Below are 22091 nucleotides of genomic sequence, written 5' to 3' on the forward strand. Positions count from 1 at the left end.
AGGCTCTCATGAGATGTGTAGGGCTGTTGACATGATCGCTCCTGAGTGCCCTCACTGTGGAGTGGCAGAGTAGGTAGCCCAGGAGAGGGCCTTCTCTGTGGTAGCTCCTAGGTTGTGGAATACCCTCACCGCTGAAGTGTGCTGGAACCTTCATCATACAATTATTATCTTCTCTTTCCTATTGTATTGGTTTGAGCGGCCTTAGAATGAATTTGGTTGCATAAAAAATGAAGAAGTTAATTGCCTCTGAAAGGAGAAGAATAAATCATAGGTTGTTAGTGGCCCAATGAATGATATTCCTGAGAGAATTTCAGCATGAAGAGAAGGATAATTGGGGAGGGTAATATTGGTCTTATATACATACAAGTATTTCCTAACAGATATGACATCCGCATATCACTGGAGATTTTCATCTGTATTATTCAGTGCATTGTTCCAAGAATCTGCCTTCTACAGAACATCCCTTCAAGATTAGTTATACATCATTGTATGTAGCCTATTCACTGGCCTATACTGAGCCTTGATAAAATGTTTTCATGTCAATTCATATGAATCATATGGTGTTATGAAAGGTCTTTTTGACAGCCAACCTACCCTAGCCCAGTGCAGCCATAGAACTCTGCAAAGCATATGTTGCTACCATGTGTGTTACTACCATGGACTGGCAAAGCCGGCAACTTTGGTTTCTCAGTTTCTCATTCTGCCTCCTCAGTTTTGTTGTGTTTTGTTTATTTAGTTGTAAAATTTGTATGCCGCCCTTCGTCCGCAGATCTCAGGGGAGTTCACAACATATATATTGGGCTTGGACCCCAATATTTCCCCAACAGAATCACATTAGAGGGGTCTTGGGCATGGCTTCTACTCAGGCTCGTGTCACCTATCCTCTCCCTGGGAGCTGGTGGTACTGGCACGAGGAGTAATGATGCCCTACATCTCTCTCACAGGGTCTTCTCATTACACACAATGCCAACACAACTACACAGTTGGCAGGGCCCGGGTAATCATTTAGGTTCATTTACCACATCAGTTTGGCCTTTAAAAAAAGTCACCATGATAATTCATCCGCATTTTTGTAGGAATTTCTTTAAATAGGCACGTTTTGAATATACTTTTACCTAATATAAACATTTTTGACAAATAATCCTAGGAATATGCATGTTGCATGTTATTTTCCCAGATAAATGCATGTTTACACATACTTTATATGCATTTTTCTGCACATTCCCTGTGTACTGCATTGTGAAGTTTGAGAAAAGGAGAATTTTTGAAAGATGGCTGTGTTTTGGTTTGCATACTGAACTGCAACGTGCAAATGAGGTAGGTTCACCTTTAAATGCTGCATCAATTTCCACCCCCATCCCACATTGTTACAGCAATAGAATATATGCAGTGGGGGGCACATTGCATTCAGAAGGAAGGCGAGGCTGTCGAAGATGTCTCCTTCCTTGATTTGGCAAAGAGGCATTGGAGCAGTGCTGGAGCATGTAGTATAATATGCCTCTGGATCACAGCATATGTTGGAAACAGAGAGGGTTTTTTAGAAACCGTTCCAGACTGAATTGCTGTGCCATGGGTACCCAACACTGGCCCCTCATAGCCCATAAAAACCTCTTCTAAATCACCTCGCTTTACTCTTTCAAGGCCACCTTTACCATAATTCTGCACACTGAGCCATTTATAAATTGAAACAGCAGTCTGAGCATATTAAATGGAAACTATGTTTGACTCTGGGGTGAGGGACAATGAAACTGTGCCTTTCTCCCTTTCTTAATGTCTTATGTAAACTTTCAGTTACATCATGCATCAACCATAATTACATTGTCAAAGATTGTACTTTTTGCATTTCATTGCCATTTAATTCCAACTTTTTCACACATATCCTCTCCTTTTACACTCCTGTACATACCTGCCAACTGAATCACCGGGCTGAGATACAGTCCATCCATCTGATGAAGTAGACTCTGGTGCACAAAAGCTTGTGCGTTTCTGCTGCAACAATACAATGACTTCCCCTCTGGAAACTGCTTCCCATGGTGTACACTCAGACTGCTTTTGTTCTTTTGTCACCTCTGATCAAATAGCCTTTGTAGGCTTTTGAAAGAAGTACAAAAACCTGTTTTCAAGAGGTGAAAGTGAGATGACTGTACACACCATGATGATCGCTTTTTCAAAAGCATTTTCAGCCTTCGTATTCAGCTCTATTTACAACCTGTCAATGTTAGTCTTGGCTATGTCTGCTATCACACAGACCTGTATTTCTATTCTCCATCTTTGTGAGGCAGCGTTACAGTGGCTGGATCTTAGGCAGGAAGTCATTAGTACAGGAATTCCTTGGCTTTTCCTGATATCTGCACTAGTAATGTAAGTTGGTCAAGGTGAGGCAAGATCAAAGAGAAGCCCAGCAATATATGATACCCAAACAGACGAACAGCAGGATCTCTGTCTTGAATACACTGAACTGAGGATGCATGTCCTTGCCAAGATCTTTATCGCCTTCAAATTTGTATTCTGATCTGCAGCTTTGGTTATAAATCACCACTGGGTAATGTAATGTGCTTGGACAATAAAGCCGTGTAAACAAGTTCAGGAAATCTCACAGTTACACTGAAGGCCAGATGTATGAAGGATCCACAGACCTTAGGTTGCTCTTCACATTAAAGGAAGCAGGTCACTCTGGAATACTTGTAAGTTCAGTACATCTTGTAAATCACATATATGTTTTGGCATAGTAAAGGAATGAAGGATGTTAAGATACCCATGACTTGCATATATCTGGGACACATCTTGGCGACACTAGATCAGGCTTCCTCAGATGTTTTTGGCCTACAACTCGCATGATCCCTAGCTAGCAGGCCCAGTGGTCAAGGATGATGTGAATTGTAGTCTCAAAACATCTGGAGGGCCGAGGTTGAGGAAGCCTGCACTAGACCAATGAAGACTTGAACTGAATAATTAACCTAATAATTTGTTCATAGCCCATTCAGCCTAATCTACCTGTGGGGTAAGTTAGGCTGAGCTTCATGGCTGAGTGGGGATTCAGACCCTATTCTCCCAGCTCCTAGTCTGATGCTCTTACCACTAAACCACACTGGCTCTGTCAGTGACATACCTTAATATAATCTATATAGGATGGTCAATAAATTGAGGAATTGACACAGAGTGCACTGCTAGGATGTTTTATGATCATTTAAGACTTGGATATTAATTTGGACTCATATTTACTGTTGAGCAATTTGTATAGAAAAATGCCTCTAATATTTGGCATGCATCATAATTATACACAAAAAGTCCCCCTTTTCACTAGGGATGAATATGTTGATTTTGATTTCTTTCATTTTCTCATTTTTCCAATCTTGTATTCAGTTCTTCATATTTCAATATCTGTTTGTGATTTCTTTTCTTTTCTAAAGTCCTCATGAAACTTAAGTATTTTACTGCAAAATTCTCCTAATAAACATCTTTGCATGCAAAGTTGTCTATTATACACATTTTTTGCAAAGCAAGTTATCCTAACATAATGCATTTTTGAAGGCTATTTTTTGCTGATATAGGCATTTATATGCACACTTTATATGCACAAACTTGGGCTTCCAGCTGTTTTTGGACTCCAGTTCCCATCATCCCTGACCACTAGCCCTACTAGCTAGGGATGATGGGAGTTGTAGTCCAAAAACACCTGGAGGCCCAAGTTTGGGAAACCCTGTGCTAGCACACAAATTTTTTTATATAGTGGATAATTGCATTGCAAAATTTGGAGAAGTGACTTTTGGAGTGTGGCTATGTCTCAGTTCATATCTTGTTTTGGAAAGTGTGAATTACCTAAATTCGCCTTTAAATGTAAACTGAATCAAATTTCTCTGTCATCCCATCTTCCCACTGGCAGAACTATACAAACTATACATGTACTGTAATTGCTATTGGAGGGACTACACACACAGACACACGCACACACACACACACACAGAGAGAGAGAGAGAGAGAGAGAGAGAGAGAGAGAGAGACAAACTGCTGAGGTTTCAATTTGTAGCAGAAGACCAGAGCAGGAGGAGTAGAGCTTCTTAACTATTTCCTCTCATGCTGTTTTCCTGCTGAAAATTGCCTTCTCTAAGCTGCTTTGACCTCCAGTGGGGAAAAGATACAAGTTATTATGAAGGACTACCACTGAAACAACCACTCTAATCCTTTCTAACATCTTAAAACCCTTCCATTGTAATGAACAGAAACAGAACAACTCTGGCGATGTGGTGACAGCTGCTTTTGAATTCAGTTTTCTCCTTCGATAACAGTGCTCTCTTATAATACTATAGAAACTAGTAAAAGAGCAAAATTAAAATATCACCTATACTTTTGTTTAGCAGTTTTGTTGCACAATTAAGATGCGAGGCATCTTAAAGAGGTTTTAAGTGGGTCAAGGGTTAAAGGAGAGATGCAAGGAATGTAGGGTGTCGACGGGGGAGAGATAGCAGAAGACTGCATCAGCGTTGCACTGTGGATATCATACAGATAAGGCTTGTTGTACGTCCAGGTACCTGCATAAGAATTTGGCTGCATAAATAACAGGAGAGGGTAATGTATGCTGTTTTTTTCTTCCCAAAGAACATTGTAAATAGATAAGTAAACGCCATCAAGGTTCTCCTGTTCTTGAAACACAGCTCCCAAAGATTCAAGGTGCATGGGTTTTAACTGTATAAATTGCCTCCGTTAAACATGTAGCCAGATCTCTCTGACCACTCCTTCAGCCTGACAGTATCTGAGACTGTTTGTGGACAGGACACAGAGGCTAAAGGCAGACAATAGCTTTTTCCACAAAGCCAAATGTGATAGAACACAGCTAGAGTTGCCTGTGGTACGTGTTTCTTCTACCTCACAAAATAATAATAATAATAATAATAATAATAATAATAATAATAATAATAATAATAATAATTTATTTATACCCCGCCCATCTGGCTGGGCTTCTCCAGCCACTCTGGGCAGCTTCCAACAAAATATTAAAATACAGTAGTGCATCAAACATTAAAAGCTTCCCTAAACAGAGCTGCCTTCTAAAAGTCTGGTAGTAAAGCTTTCAGTTAAAACAAATTTTGCAATGCTTCACAAACCTGCAATGTCTGTTTGACAAGAGAAGATGCTGGGATGAGGCAAATGGGTATGTGCCACAGGCCCAACCTTGATGCTGCCCTGCGCTGCCCCTGCAGCAACCCTGGTCTCATGAGGACAGCTCCACAACTCTGCCTCACCAAGCCAGCCACTACTAACCGTGGACCATTTGTCTGACTCCAGACATCATCATCCCTTAACATGGATTTAACTTTGAACCTAACTGCACCCTGAATGAATTGTGTGGACTGCAGTCACATCAGGAGATTGAAACTATATAAACTGAAGTGCAGGGTGATGATTTCCCACAGGATTACAGTGCATGGGCAGCATTGGTGGGGTCAACCCTGCACCCCAATAGTGATCCTGATGGAAATCTCCCCCCCCCCCGGCTGCTGCAAATTGCAAATGGAACTAAAGCTCCCATTGGCACCACAAATAGTGTTTGAAATCCTTTGAATTTGGATAATTCATGAGTATGTGCTATAGTGATCCAAAATTCCTAATATCCAGAGTTCTTCCTTTCTTATGCATTAGAAAACCATTGTTGTTCTTTCGTTATAAATTCTGAATTTTGTAAAAATGCTGCATGTGAATATAATTTGCCACATCTTTCTCTTCATTAAACCCTTCCCCCTCCCCCTTTACATTAACTGTGCTGATGGAGTCAAGCATGTGATTGTATCAATATTCTGTTTGCACTGGGTTCTATAGATGCATGTGTGATATGCATATTGATAAAATGCAGCAAAAATGCAACCCTAGTATGACCAGTTGCATAAATACCCTTTTAGTGTGGTATTTTATCATTGCATCCCATGTGCATGTGTGCATCAGTAAAACACCCCACGAAAGGAATCAGGTCAGTATTTATTTTCACAGTGTTTTATCAGTCTGCATTTGTGAACTGGTAACATACAGGACAGAAAATATTGAGATGAACTGAAGGAACTGAAAGCTGCAGCAAATTTTGCACATTCCAATTCCAGAATTAATTTTGCAACTTGACCTAGTTAGATTGGAATTCGGCTGGAGTGGATTGCAGGGCAGCGTGACCTTACCGAACAATAAAGAAATGGAACTGAAAAACATGCTCATGCTTATAGTTTTTATTATTTATTATTCATTCAATGTATATACTGCCCTTTATCCAAATATCTCAAGGGAGTGTACAACATTATAAACATAATTTATGTAGCATAATAATAATAATAATAATAATAATAATAATAATAATAATAATAAAATACAACAATCACAGGGGGGAAATCACAACGACAGACATTGAATCATTGAATTGTAGAGTTGGAAGGGATCCTGTTGATCATCTAGTCCGACTTCCTGCAATGCAGGAATATGCAGCTGTTCCATATGGGATTGAACCTGCAACCTTGCCAAAGGCCTGGGTAAAGAGGAAAGTTTTCACCTGGTGTCTAAAGACATGTAATGGTGGTGCCAGGTGAGCCTTTCTGGGGACAGCATTCCACAGATGGAGAAGCACTGCAGAAAAGGCGGGTTCTCATGCTGTCATCCTCAGAAGCTCTTGAGCAGAGTGGACATAGAGAAGGGCTTTGGATGACAAGTGCAGGTTCCAGGGAAGGGTGTTCCTTAAGGTATTGTGGTCCTAATCCAGGTAAAACTTTATAGGTCAGCACCAGCACTTTGAATCGGGCCTGGAAACTAACTGGCAGCCAGTACAGTTGAGCCAAGATTGGTGTTAAATGCTTAACTCGTCTTGCCCTGGTGAGCAATCTGGCCATCGAATTTTGCTTTAGTTGCTTAAGACTTTATCATTGCCACTAGATAGAAATGGCACGGCGTGTGGATTGACTCCCCTAAAAGTTGGTGCAGACCTGAAAATATTTGTGTCTAGAGCTCTTAAAATCTCCAGTTATTGACTTTTGCAACCTTGGTCACAGGGGTAGTGGCAAGTATGCTTGCTGACTCTCCCCAACAGGAAATGCTTCTACCTATCCCACCAGGAGCCTCTCCTTGAGTCTCAGGATCTGAACCTCAGGAACCTGGCATCTCGCCCAAAGAGGGGTAAGGTGACAGAGAAAGGAAAAGATGACCTTCTCTGACCCAAGACTGAACACAATGGAAGGACCATCAGTGAGAGCTGTCTGCCAAAATGGGATCCACCACATTCTGTCTTCACTAGCTTGAGCTTTAAGGTCCAAAAAGACATAAAGCCTATTCTATAGGGAAAATAAAATTGTGGGAAGCACAAGAACAAGGAAGTCACAGAGACATTTCCACTGGCAACCCAATTTTCTTTTTTCTATACTTCTCCAATAGCACTCCTGAAACAAGCTTTAAGGCAGCTCTCCAATACGAATACTCATGAGAGGCACAAGACAAGAGGCTATGCTATGTGACCCCTGACGTTTCCTCATTCAATCTTTCCCTCCTTTTTAAAAAAGCATACCAATTCCAACACTATACATTATTCCCCTTGCTAACCAAAAGAGCAGAAATGGCAGAGGGTATAATCTGCAGTGACTTTGAGAGGATCAACTGCTTGCCACAGAACAAATTGCCTTCTACACATTATTTTCCACTGACTGGTTTTTATTTATTACTTGCTGTGCTATCTTTGCGATGGGAAAGGGGTGAGAAACTACACTCAAATCTTCTTGTTCTTTCTCCCCCTGAAGAACAAGGAGATGGAGAAAGAAAAGATTGTGCATTATTACCTATTCTGCACTAAGTTTCTGTGTCCCACAAAACTCCCTATGTTGATGTTTGAGGGTGAGGCCATAGGCTCTGAAACATTCCTATCTCTTTCTTTACTTGCCATTCTCTCTGTCCTCCTGCCCACTGCATGAATATACAGTATATGCTTACTTTAGCACAGAGAGGAAGACCTTGTACCTGCACCTACATGAACTGAAGTATTGCTGGGTCTGTGATGCAGGTATCCCTCAATATTGCATTCTGGATCATGTATTTTTGGCTGGGCACGAAGAGGGTGATCTGAAAGTGAGGGATATTGAAATCAGCCCCTTGTCATTGTCAGATCACTTCCTGCTGAGCTTTAGGCTTTCAGCACCATTTCCCCTCTGCAGAGACAGGGGACCTATTAGGTTGGTCCTCCCTTGAAGGTTGATGGATCTGAATGGTTTCCAGGCAGCTCTGGGGGTTTTTCCAGTCGATATAACTGGCACTCCTGTTGAAGCCCTGGTTGATCTCCAGTTGGCTCAGGCTGTTGACACGGTCACCCTTAAGCACCCTCTCCTGCTTCGTGGAGCCCTTTTGGCTCCATGGTATAATCCCAAGCTGAGGGCAAAGAAGCAAGCTGGGAGACAGCTTGAATGCAAGTGGAGGAAAACTCCAGTTGAACACAACCAAAGTGCGTATTTTCAAGCTTACTCGGTGGCAGTGGAGGCAGCAAAGAAGGCATAGTTTACTACTTCCATTGCATCCTCACTATGCCATCCAGCACGTCTTTTCCAGGTAGCATGGAGCCTTTTGCAGACTGGCCCAAAAGAGGTGGTAGAATCAATGGTAGCTTGCTGTGACTTGTTTGGCAAGCATTTTGAGAATAAAATCACTTGCATTCATCGGGACCTTGACTCTGCAGTTATAGTGGTTGAATCTCAAGAGATGTGCAGGGCACTGTCTGGTCCTGTTTTGTTGGATGAATTGCAGTTGATGCAGCTCAAGGATGTGGACAAGGCACTTGCATCAGTCTGGGTGACTACCTGCACTCTGGACCCTTTCCCCTCTGATAAAAATCCAGCAGGGAAGAGCCAGCTGCCTGGAGTTCATCTCCTGGCAGTTCCTGCCTGTTTGAAGGAGGCAGTGATAAGGCAGTTCCTTAGGAAACCATCCCTAGATTCTCAGAATCTTAGTAATAATCTGTGGCCTGTTAAATGTGGTGGATGGACTGTGTTCGTATTATTATTATGCTCTGTATTATGTTTTTTTAATTATGCTGCAAAAATTACATTCTTAATGTTCTACACTCCCCTGAAACCTTTATCTAAAGAGATCAGGGTGGTATACAACATTAGGAACATAAGGGCAGTATAAAAACAAACAAACAAACAAAAAAACTCTTACACCCCCATTTTGTGAATGCTGTTCTTGATCAAGGAATTTTCCTTTCTGGAGGCACTGAAAAAAAGTTTCTCCAAAGCTGCATGTTGCTGCCAGATGTTTCCACAAGACTTCAAAACATTGAAGTTATTTGTGTGCTTTGGCATACATGACTTCAACCCTAAAGACTATTTCAGGAGGCTCCTCCTCCTTAATTAAGCTAATTAGCACTCTGCTGTGTCCTTTGCAAAGCTATTCTATTGTCTTCCTCCTCATAGCATTTCAACTACTCATGAATCTTACAGTGTTTTGAAAGGTTCTCTTCAATGAAGCTTAACACCTTTGAGCATGATCTCACTCTGACCCTCTGGAAAGGTCTTGGTTTTTCTACAGAAGAAGTACAGAAACCTACAGTGTTTCAACAGCACAGATCTAGCAACTTGGGACTGGTGTCACCAAAGGGAAATGTTCAAGGGTTTCCGTTGGCACTACATTAAAGGAAGAGTGGGAGATATCCTAGGCAGACTGACTCTTCAGGGTAATCTTCAGATATTATAGCATCCATATCAACCGTGGCTCTGTCCTAGATAACAGGATGTAGAAGATCTGATGAAACCTAATTGTAAGGAACAGATTTTAATCTGATGTTAGGCATTTGTCTCAATGCAAATTGGACCAGCGGGATGTGAGACACAGTCGGCTCTTCTTTCGTTGCGCTCTCTTCAGCAATCCTGAGAGCTGTATGGATTCCAGAGGTGGTAGCCAATGCCAGTCCTACTCAGAGTATGGCCACAGGAATCAATGAGCACAACAAACTTAGGTTCATTAATTAGAATGAATTTAACTGGATGCAACCCAGGTATTCTATATCATCACAAACAGCATACCTGCAAAATGAATACACATAATTTCAGGTTTAAACCATTTAACTTCTAAAATTATTTACTGGCTGCCATAATTTTTGCATTACATTGTTTAGATCCAACAATCTTGTGTATACATTACAATAGTGAGCACAACTTACTGCTTTTCAACGCCTCTCTTGCTTTTAAGAATGACTAAGGTTCAAGAGGGACACGGGTGGCGCTGTGGGTTAAACCACAGAGCCTAGGACTTGCAGATCAGAAGGTCGGTGGTTCGAATCCCCGCGACGGGGTGAGCTCCTGTTGCTCAGTCCCTGCTCCTGCCAACCTAGCAGTTCGAAAGCACATCATTGTGCCAGTAGATAAATAGGTACCGCTCCGGCGGGAAGGTAAACGGCGTTTCCATGCGCTGCTCTGGTTCGCCAGAAGAGGCTTAGTCATGCTGGCAACATGACCTGGAAGCTGTACGCCAGCTCCCTCGGCCAATAAAGCGAGATGAGTGCCGCAACCTCAGAGTCGGTCACGACTGGACTTAATGGTCAGGGGTCCCTTTACCTTTACCTAAGGTTCAAAAAACAGTCTCACTTTTGCCAACATAACAGTGTCCTGGCTCTTCCTGTCCAATGAAACTCACAACTCCAGTTTTGCCAAAAGCTTTGCAGGCAAGGCAGGTGGGGGACTGGGTAAACAAACAGGCGCTCCTTCTGGTGGGCTGGCTAGTTGAGATTCATGTGCAATGGCATTGCCATGTTCTTGGCAATGAATGTGGGGTGAGTGCCACTTTTGTATTTTTGTAATGTTATGTTTAAGTTTGTTTGTTGCTTCTGTTTCCTGCACACCGGTTAGATATATTTTTTAATATATTAAGTGGTATAGAAATAAAATAATTAATCAATAATAATCAACCATTCTGTTCAGCATCAGATTTACTTCTGGCTCCAGAAGCGGGAAGCCTGGTATGACAGTGAAAATATTTGCCTTTAGTTAGTTCTTTTGGTGCTCATTTTCATCTTGCCTGTATGCAGCTTCAAAACAATTACCATCATCAACTGGGGAGCTGAGGTTAAGAGATGTCTGAAATGGGGTTTCAACTAAGTTCTCTCAGGATTAGGTCTGCCAGTCTGCTGAAGCACATTGGCCAACCTCCAAAAGTCACAGACTCATGCTTTTAATGAGGTTCTTCAGATTTTCTACATTTGCCCATCACTCTTAAAATTTTATAGTTATGTATTTACACAATTTATTATGTACTGCCTGTCACCCGTCAAGCTATCAATGATGCAGTTTCCCACCTGTGATAGTTCAGAATTAATTCTATGTATGACTTTCACAGCATCAGCCAAATAATAATTAGAACAGGAGTCTTTGAAGCATCATCCAATCAGCAGAATACCTGTGCCCAGTGCTTTTTTTCTAAAAAAATGTTTAGGGGTATTCTCATTTTGACTCAAGAAAATCACCATTTTATAGTTCAAATTGGGGAAAATAAATACAGTAAATGGACAAAAGTACAAAGATGCCCAAAATGTTTAGGGGTGTGTGTACCCCTGTGTACCCCCAGAAAAAAGCACTGCCTGTGCCTCTCTAATGAAGTTGTAAAACTTTGTCTCCAACCTACACACCTAAAAGAGGGGTACCTAAACTGTTTGGCTCCAACACCCACTAGCCCCAGCCAGCATGGCCAGTAGCCATTGATTATGGGATTTGGAACACAACAACCTCTGGAGGGTCACAGGTTCTCTATCTCCGACATAAAACACAAAGCAAGTTATTTTGTGGAGTGAGTTAGTTATGAGCAGGGCTTTTATTCAGCTGGAACTCACCGGAACTCAGTTCTGGCACCTCTCAGGTGGGCGCCATTGGCATTATAAGAGAACAAGGGAGGCATTCATGATGAGTTCTGGCACTGTTTTTTCTAGAAAAATAGCACTGGTTATGACACTTAAAAACTTTAAATTGCTCAAAGGTCCCAGGGCAAGTTACAAACAATTAAAAAAAAATCTATATGAAAGCATGCAATCTAAAATAAGAATAAAAATCATACTAAAAGCAGCAGCAGCATGATATAGTAGAGGGAGGAGCACAGCTAAAAATATCTCACCTCACCCCTTCACAAGCCTGAGCAAATATCATATGTCATCTGATTTTTACCTTTGCTAGTTTTTCCCCAAACCTCAAAATGTACCCTTCAAATGGCTTATCTAAAAGAAGAAAACAGGAAGGAAGGACACACACAAACACATGCAAAAGTTGGTAATTACTGATTTGCAGTTTTCTAGTGAACTGTGAGCTAAGCGAGCAATGCCTTTAACAAAGGACACATTTTTAATAGATTAAAAAGTAGGACACTGGGCAGATATGCAGAGCTTTGGGGCCCATTTTGGCTTTGTTTTAATGTCTGCAGCCTTCACACAGAATATGACTTAAGCTGGCTGTGTCATCTCTGGTCCGTTTTCAAAGCCTCTCACATGCTCTCCTTTCCTGGTCAGTACAGGTAAGAGGCTGCAATGATGTCCCAAAATATAAGCATAGGGGAGTTGGTGATGAAGGCTCATACTGCAAAGGCAGAAACTCCTATAAAACAAAATTCTCCTATTGTGGAAAAAGTATGCTAGGCTGACTGCTACCTCACCAGGAAAGGGCAGTGGGAACCCTGAGTCAGCTTCAAGTTCTCATATCAGTATAAACAGTAGCATCAGGTGCCAGAGAAACTGTAATAATAAAAGCAGGACGGGCTGGGTGTTTCTCCCCCCACTTTTTTGTGAGTGTCTTTTTCCACATGTCCCTGGTAAGATTGCCAGACAAGAAGAAAAAAATTCTGGCAGTCATTGTGGCTGTGAAGTAAATAAATATGGTCAATCAGACCTTAGAATAATTCGTCGGCACTACCAATGGAAATAATTTTGGATACAGTCTACCAAGTAGAGCTCCTTCCCAAAATCCACTGAAATGCAGCACAGTTTTGTGGGATCTGTGGGGAAGCTGTTTCACCTCATTCTACAGTTCCTCTTTATCCAGGCTTAGAACATGCTAGCCTAGGAAAATGCATAGTAATCCCCAAAAAAATCTGTTGCTCCATGTGTGTTTCACAACTACCCTGCCATGATGCTTTTCAGCATTTTTTATTTGCATTGCCTTTCAGATATCCAAAATGTGAAAATAAATATTGCACCTGAAAAATATCAGCAATATTTTCCTTACAGACAACTGCAGTGTGGTGTCCATGCTTCAACACCTGCTCTGGCTGCTACCTTGTTTCTGGGCACAATTCACTGTGCTGGCTATGACTCAATACATGATTTGGGATTGGTTTACCCGAAAGACCATGCTCTTTCATTTGAGTCTGTATGCCCCAACATCTGAAGCATGTTAGGTAGGTGCCTGAGACAGGGCCTTCTCAGTGGCTGCTCCCACACTCTGGAGCTCCTTGCCAAGCCTCATCCCTGATAATAATCTACTGGCAAGTGAATGCATTTTTATTCAGTGAGACTTTGGGTCTCGTGTTTGGATTGCAGTAAATGTTGCCATTTGATCACCTGACTGTTCTTATTGACTTTGTTAATGTTTTGCCTGTTTTTATGTTTGCATTTTTACTTTGTATTTTTCTGTTAGCTGCCTTGAGCATCATTTGCTTAAAATATGGGGTCCAAATTTAATAAATAGTTTGTGGCCATTGCTTTATAACCTTTGACCTTCCGAACATTACTGAAGTAAAACTCCCATCATCACTGGTCATTGGACCTGCTAGGTAGGGCTGGACTCTTAACATCAGTGGAAATACTTGAAACAGTCATCTTAAAATATCAACACTGGTAAGGGCAAAAAGAGCAATTGCTGTAGAATTCATACACTTCATTTATAATTATTTGGCCATTCACAGCAAATCTAAGGCTCTGCATTCAGTTGTTGTATTCAGAAAAGTAAAGACCAGAAAAGAACTTTTTTAGTCTTGGAATATTGGTAACTGTAGTTTCATGAGTGGAATGAACACGAGTCCCCTTCATACAGCTAGATTCTAGAACAGAAGCAGTAAGGAAATCATGATAGTTCTAGCATACATGTGGTAAAGGATGTTACGGATGATTTCTTTTTTAAAGGCCTAGGTGAATTCCAAGCATTTGCTGTCTAGCTGTTTTGGGTTTCTTTCTATTAAGATTGAATAATCACTCAAAACTGGGTACATAAAAATGCTTGGATCACAAGAAAAAATGCTGGAAGATTCCAATGAAAGTGGAAACAGGAACAAGAACTGCTGATGCTCATTTATTTGTCCCATCTCCGGAAATCAATCCAGCAAATCAGATCAGTATTCACTATTGTTGCCGCTTTCAGTCAGCAAATGATACAGTTTCCACCTATTTGCATTGTGGTTCCTTTGTATGGAAATGAATGGGGTGGAATAAAGCAATGTCAATGTAATTATGCAATTTCACCAACAGCGGAAAGACAAATAATGTAGTTTGGAGCAGAAGACAAACTGCTGTGGAGTGCAAGCAACAAATAAGCAGAATGGAAAATGGTGCCTTCTTACACCCCTGATCACAAGAGACCTGTTCTCATTGAGATAGTAAACCACTGTCTTGGCTGTACTGTTTCAGTTTGTAGGTGAGGGCTTGTATGTCTGAATAGTCTTACATACAAATAAATAAATATCCTCCCACAAAATAAATGTTTCAGCCTCAAGGATTTAAACACAAAATAAATATGGGAAAGCATTTAACCATGTGAACCACCACTTGCAGTCTGAAATGGTACAGACCAGACACATCAGCATTGCTTCTCACCTCTGAGGCAGAGTGCATTTGGCACCAGTTTTCTAACCTGCTGTTAGCCAGTTAACCTGTGTCTGAGATACCCTCAGTGTGAGAAATGAGTAGAGAACAGAAACCTTGTTTGCTGTTGCTACAATCAAGGGATCCTATTCCCCTTCAGTTGTGGGGAGCACCTTCCTGCGGCAGTACATGAAGGGGCTTTTCACAGTTAAAATTCTAACAAATGTTTTTCGTTTCTTTTTAAAAAAATTTTATTAAAGATTTTCTTTTCTGTGGAGTCAAGTGATGTGGCCCTATTGAATGAATAGAATTAACAGCAGCCCTCAAAACTGTTTTGAGTTGTGCTCTCCTGGTAGCACATTGTGTAAGGAATCTTATTGAAATACACACATTTCCAGCAAAGCAGGCAAAAAGTCATGTATGTAATGCTACACAACCCTGGATATTAGATTTATTAAGACCCCAGAAGTTTGGGATGAAGCACATAAGGCTTCCTTTCCATTTATCTCCATTTGACAAAGTTCCTCTTGATTCTGGAGCTTCAGCTAAAACCTTTCCATGTTGCTACCATGCTAAGAGGAGCTTGACAGAAACTTAGCCAATCTGCACTGAACTTTGCAGTTCTCAAAATGTGGATACTTTGGGGATATATGTTGTGACAATGCCAGGTGCTAATCCTTAAGTGCGAACCATAGGCACATTTCTATAAAGTAAATCCCACCATCTTCCAGAAGGGCTTTCTCCTGATTAAAATGTGCCTAGGGTGGCAGCCTTTGCCTTTACTAAATTTTCTAACCTGCAGGAAAATATCATTTGAACCATTTCACATTATCTTTGGTCATAATTTTCCACTGGATCTCCCGGGAAAGTGGAATTTGGCTTGCTCCTCACAAATCTGGGCAACCCTCCTTCACTTCTCCTAAAGGAAGACCTATCCTACACAGGGTGGACCTATATCTATTTATATATATTATATGTATACATCGCACTATGCTGAATGAAATTTGTTTCCAAGTTGAAACCTGCCGTCTGGCTGCCACCCAGCGCAGTTACATGGGAGTAAACCCCGCCAAAACGAGAGGGCCTTACTTCCGAGTAAACACGCCTGAAAAGGAGCGCGTCGCAAAACAAGCGCCACTTTCTTTTTCCTTCCTCTTTTTTTCCTCTCCGCCAAACGCGGGGATAGCAAGCACAGGAAGGGTCGAGCAAAGGAAAAGAGCAAGAAAAGTATTGGTAGGTAAATGGAGGGTGGAAGAGAGAAAGCGAGCGAGCGAGCCAGCCGCCGTGGCCAAAAGGGGGGATTGCGAAAAGCAGGAGACTGAGGCGGCGGCGGCAGCGAAAAGGAGGCCCTTGTTCGGGGCTGCAGTTGCCGCTCTCAGTCAACAGGTTGCACCGTTCCCCCTCGGCTGCCCCGCAATGCGCGCTCCCTCCCTCCCTGGACACGCGCTCTCTGCTATGCTGCGCCCGCGAGCGGCCGGGCGGGCGCGAGCGCCGCTTCCCTTTCGTCTCTCTCTCTCGCTCGCGCTCTTTGCATGTCTGCGGGGCGGGGGAGGGGGAGGGGACGGAGGGAGCGAGCGAGCGAGGGAGAGAGAAGGGGGAGGAGGCAGCAGCCTCTGCTGCTAGCGCCGCCGTCCTCCATTTTGTGGCTGGGGCAAAGCCGTAGAGGGGAGCGCGGACGGTGCGGCGGCTGGGAGGAGAGGAGGGGAAGGGAGGAGAAGGAGAAGGGGGAGGGCGGGACGCTGGGTGGGTGTGAAGTGCAGAAGGGGGAAGGCGGGGATGCAGAGGGGGCTGAGGCTGGAGGAGAGGCAGCGGGGCGCGCCAAGTGGGGCTTTAATTAATTGAGGGGGGACAGGAGAGAGTGTGTGTGACAGACAGACAGACAGAGAGAGAAGGGTGGGGGAGAAGAGGAGCAGGTGAGGGGGCCGCCTTTGCTGCTGCTTCTGGCGCCTGTGTGCGTGTGTGGGGCGAAGGGAGGGGGGCGGCTGCATTCTCATCTGCAAAGGGGCGGCAGCTTTCGCCGCCGCCCCACACCCAATCCCGTCGCCCCGTAACTCTCCTTCCTTCCAGTCTCTCTCTCCCCCCCACCTCCGCCCCGCGCCTTCCAAGTTGTTTATTCGCTTGGCTCTGTGGTGCCGGAGCCATGGAAGTTGGCGGCTAGAGGAGTCCCAGCGCCCCCACTGGATAAGGTAAGGGGTGGCTTCTTCTCCATGTCCGTCTGGCTGGCTGGCTGTCGAGACGCGGCGGGGGCGGGTGGGGGCCGAGGAATGGCTTCTACTTTTAGGATCCTCGAAGGGAGGCGGAGGGCGACGGAGGGAGGGAGAAGGCGGAGGCGGCGGCCTGCTCCCCCCCCCGTAGAGGTCACCCCCCTCCGTCCCTTCCTCAGTAATGTCTGCCCGTTTCGGCTTCTCCTTACCGCCCCCCCCTCCTTCGACCCGCTTCCCACCGCCGTTAAGACCAGGCGATTTGTTTCTGAGGCGCGAGGCCAGATATTTTTTTTTGTGGGGTGGGTTTGGAGAGAGATGAGGAAAGGAAAATGGGGGGGGGGGAGAGAAGCGCTGCGCCTCGTCTCAACTTTAAAGTCGTCCACGTTAAATTTGGACGTCAGAGAAGGGGTGTGCGTGTGTATGTGTGTCTCCCTCTCGCACACACAATATGCGTGTGCGTGCGTGGGATGGGAGGAGGGGGGGTGCGGAAACTGGTTCGCTATCCTATTTCACAACCTTCTCTGGCCAATTTCAATCCCAAAAGGATGATATGCCCAATATAGTATCTCTTTTCTGAGAAATGAAATTTTGTTTAATGATAAAAAGTGCTATAATTTATTGCCCTCCTCGCCCAACTTGCTTCCAGTTGATTTGTGTGTGTGTGTTAAAAAATGAACATCTGTTGTTGAGAATCGGGTTTTGGGGTTTTTTTTAAGTTTGAAAGGCTCTCAAACCCCCCCCCCGTCGTGTTTTTTGTTTAGTTGACGGAGGCCCAAGGGTTTGGAAACCAAGAAGTCGTCGAAAACTCGGAGTTGGAGTTTTTGAAGCAAAGGGCTGGTGGGCGTGCCAGGCAAAATGCTCAACAGGTCCCAACACATTTTTCTTTTCTTTTCGAAATCTGCTTTTTGAAAAGGAGAATTTCAACTCAGAAAGAAGGTGCTTAGATATATTTCCTCGGGGGTGGAGAAGAGCTGTATCGTGATAGATTTTCCCCCTTTGGCGTTGCCTATCATTTAATGGCTTTTGCGTCTGTGCAAGAGAAACCTATGAAAATGTGGTAACTCCAGTTGTTCCCCTTGTCCTTCCCTTTTTTCCCTCAAAACTATGCAACTGTGTGCTTTTTTTAATTACATGATGGCCCTTTTTTTAAAAAGCGTCTCATGCAACTTTTGACAAGAGTAGGCTGTTTCTCTTTTTCATTATGCCTTTTTGCTTTGGCTTGGGAGAGAGCTGTTAGGAAAGCTTCCTATCCTTTTAGCACTTTTTACAGCTTTCAGTGTTTTGGGGAAATCTATGCAATGCCCTGAAAAGGAGAATTTAAAAGAAACTAAATACACATTGTTAAATTTCTCTGTTACTTTAAGAGTAAACTTTTTTCCATGTTGGCTTCAATGTCCTTTTGACACCTGGTCATTTTTGTCCTAATTTGACCTCCTGATCAATTATTGATGGGAATGCAATTATTTCTACACAAGCATCAGCAGTTTTTAGATACATCAACATATGCCGACTTTAGCTTTTTCTCCATACAAGTTGGTACAAGATATGGAAGGTTTAAAATTTAAAACGAAACTGTCTGTCTCATTTCTTGTAAGAATTTCACTATCCTCTACACTATCTTGTAAGGATTTCACTATGGGCTACTTTTTATTTTACGTTCTCCGGGAATAATATGAAATGTAGAGGATTAAATGTGTGTATTCTTCTCCACACGCTTATTTTTAAAAATACATGTCTACATTTTACAATCTACTATTTGAAACTGACCATGGTCTTGGACTAAAGTGGAACAACATATTTCTAAAATTGTATTTTTACAAAAACCTGGTGAAAGTGGGAGAGAGACAGACATTTGGAAAGTTACTGGTATCACCTGGAAATTTCCCCCCCTAGGCAAAGTTGGTACATTAGGCAGTATTGAAAAACCTGGGTGGTGTATTAAGTGAATGGGAATGGAAGTTGTCACATAGATTTTTTGCAAGTATGTATGCAGTAGTAAACAATATTTATTGCATCAGTGACAAATATTACTGGTATGTTCCGGTTGTGATGAGTTGATGTTATTTTTATTAGTCTAATATCCTTTTACTATAACCTAGATTGAGAAAAGCTTGGAAAAATTCCAGCCCTTTGGATGGATTGGGTTAGAAATTCATTCCAGTATTGGAAAGTGTTAATCTAATATCTACCGTTTTCTTGAATATGTGTCTGTTCTTTCAGTGTTGGAGCTTCAAGGGCTTTGGGTTTGCACTATTCAAGTTTTATGCTAATGGTGAATATTTCTCTTTCTTTATAACCAGTATTAAAATAATGGAGCCCAAAGAATCACTGAAGTCCTCTGGAGGGGAGGAAGCAGGGAAAAGTGCTCACTTCCGTGACAAAGGAGGAATTGTGATGGACTTCCATCCATCCTTTAGGGGAGGAGCTACTGCCAAGACTCCTGCAACTACGTCTCCCTTGCCTACCCCTTCTCAGTCTGATTCCAAGCAACCGCCTGCTGTGTCTGACTTGTCAAAGGGATTGGGAAGCAATGTGCCGCAGCCAGATCTGTCTAAAGCAGTGTCGCTCTCCATGGGACTGTATATGGGGGAGACAGAGGCAAAAGTGATGGGAAACGAACTTGGATTTCCTCAGCAGGGCCAAATCAGTCTCTCTTCGGCAGAAACGGATTTTAGGCTCCTGGAAGAAAGCATTGCAAGTTTGAATAAATCCTCTAGTCAGGCAGAAAGCTCAAAGGGTACTGCATCTGGGGATGTGTCTCTAGAACAAGAGTTCCCAAGCATGGCTAGTCATGATCTCACTTTAGGGCAAGGGGCTTTAGCGCAAAGCCAGGTTGGCACTAATGGTGGCAACTTGAAGCTGTTTCCTGAAGACCAAAGCACCTTTGATATTTTGCAGGATTTTGATTTGCCACCAGTGTCTCCAGGAAAAGAAACAAATGGGAGCCCTTGGAGAATGGACCCCATGCTGGATGACAGCAGCTTGCTTTCACCTCTTGGTGATGATAGTTTTATCCTGGAGGGAACTGAAATGGAGGACTGCAAGCCTCCGATTTTACCAGATACTAAGCCTAAAATTAATGAGTGTGGGGATCTGTTGCACAGCTCCACAGTGAAGTTGCCACAAGTGAAGACTGAAAAAGAAGATTTTATTGAACTGTGCACCCCTGGGGTAATAAAGCAAGAGAAAATAGGCACAGTTTATTGTCAGGCTAACTTCTCTGGGTCAAATATGCTTGGAAGTAAGACATCTGCTATTTCGGTTCATGGTGTCAGCACGTCTGGAGGACAAATCTACCACTATGACTTGAACACAGCATCTGTCACTCAACAGCAGGATCAGAAACCAGTTTTCAATGCCATTCCATCTCATCCTGCTGGTTCAGAAAATTGGAATAGGTGCCAGGGATCTGGGGATGATGCTCTTACGTCAATGGGGGCTTTGAATTATTCTGGCAGACCTGTCTTCTCTAATGGGTTTTCAAGGTAAGAGATGTTTTTGTTCTAAACTTATTACAAGAATAGTTATTTCAGCAATGTTCATTTTGTCTCTTCCTGTAGTTAGAAAGAGAATAATAATTTCTCATGCTTGTGTGCATGAATTAACACATTGCAATAAAGAAATTACTTTTATTAAATAAAACGACCATCAGCAGTAAAGGATGAATCATGATTTAAAATATATGTCAGGGAAATGTTAAAATAGGAATGTTAAGCACAAATAGATCTTAAATCCAAATAGTTCATGCAGAAGGCTTTCTACAACTAGCAGAACAGTTGACATTTCATTAAAATGGTGTGTGCAACATGCACAGCTTGGTGAATTCCCATCATGTTGTGTTGTGCCTGCTTTGGTGTAGTAACTGCAGCCTATGAAACTTTCAGCTCTAGTGTTCAAAGTAGGATTCCCCTCCGCCTTCCCCTTGATCAACAGTATTTAAAAGAGAAAAGATAATACATTATGTTTCAATCTACATTTTGGTTACCATTGAGAAATGAATCATAGGAAGACTTTATTGTGTTGATAAAAAAAATGTGGAATAGTCTTTCTTGATAATGCTAAATGTGGAAAATATTTGGAGCAGAAGTTTTTTAAAAGTATGTTTTCATTCCAAGTCTGTATGAACAGAAAATTTATCCAGAACCTAGAAATGTGAAATGTGGTGATAGCAACTTACATTTTTTTCATTGTTGCCTCTCTCCCTTTTATTTTAAACTTTCATTTATGCTTTTATTTCAAGTGATTTAAAGCCTGCACCTTGCTTAAAAAAATTATCCTACATATTGAAATTGCCTTAAGGCTTATCTGAAAGTCTTGATTTGTTCTGCATGCATACTTTACAAAATGGTATACAGGTTTTTATTTCGCATTTGATCTGGGACTTCCCTTATTACACCTGGATGTGCATATGCTGGTATGCATGGAGCAGTAAGACATTCTAGGAATTCTGGGGCATGCACCAAGCTCCTGTTCCTTATAATGTCTTATTTTCAGTCTTGCCCATCAATTCATGCTGCAGGGATGGAAAGGGAATCTCATTGTGAACACCATACTGTACCTCTTCACATGCAATGTTTGCAACTAGTATGTTTTGTTTTATGATATTATAATGAGCAACAGTTTGTACTGCATGTTTTTGGAACATTTTTGAGGAATTTCTTCTGAAGAAGAGGGGACTTGTTGCTAGGCTGCTTTTTATCGTCAAGTTACTTATACAGTTACTACAGTAAATGTCACTCAAGAAACACGGTGAGAAACTCATGAGACTTAAATACTGTAGATACTGTGATTTGAGTTATTCCTTTTGATAAGAATATGAAGGGGAGAATTAGATATATTTTTCCAATATATTTTAACATGAATGCCATGTAAAATCTATAAAATATGCATTAAATGGTAAACTTGTACCTAGGAGTTTTTTGGGGGGATGTTTAGTGGTAATATTTATCCAACTGATGGCATTGCCTGGCATGTCTGAAATTCTTGCTTGTGAAATGCTATGCTTTGAAATATGAAAGCCAATGATTGCTGACTTCTTTTTTAAGCCATCCCAATCTACCGGTATTTCTGATATTTAATTTAAATGGTGTATTTAGAAATTGCTTTTATTT

The 22091-nt window shown here is 42.2% G+C and overlaps 1 protein-coding gene across 3 annotated transcripts in view; it reads left to right on the forward strand.

The window, feature by feature from the left end:
* Positions 1–16525: 16525 nt before the first annotated feature.
* NR3C1 (nuclear receptor subfamily 3 group C member 1) overlaps positions 16526–22091 on the forward strand; it is a 54699-nt gene continuing 49133 nt past the window's right edge. The window contains exons 1-3 of one of the 3 annotated variants that reach the window (XM_081900808.1): positions 16844–16962; positions 17742–17916; positions 19281–20465. In XM_081900808.1, the coding sequence (XP_081756934.1) occupies positions 19291–20465 (1175 nt within the window). In that variant the 5' untranslated portion in view covers positions 16844–16962; positions 17742–17916; positions 19281–19290. Of the gene's footprint in view, positions 16963–17741; positions 17917–19280; positions 20466–22091 lie in introns of all 3 variants that reach the window. The other 2 variants (XM_081900806.1, XM_081900807.1) reach the window with 2 other exon arrangements.

This window comes from Podarcis melisellensis (assembly GCF_964234715.1).
Source record: "Podarcis melisellensis genome assembly, chromosome: 2".
Classification (NCBI taxonomy): domain Eukaryota; kingdom Metazoa; phylum Chordata; class Lepidosauria; order Squamata; family Lacertidae; genus Podarcis; species Podarcis melisellensis.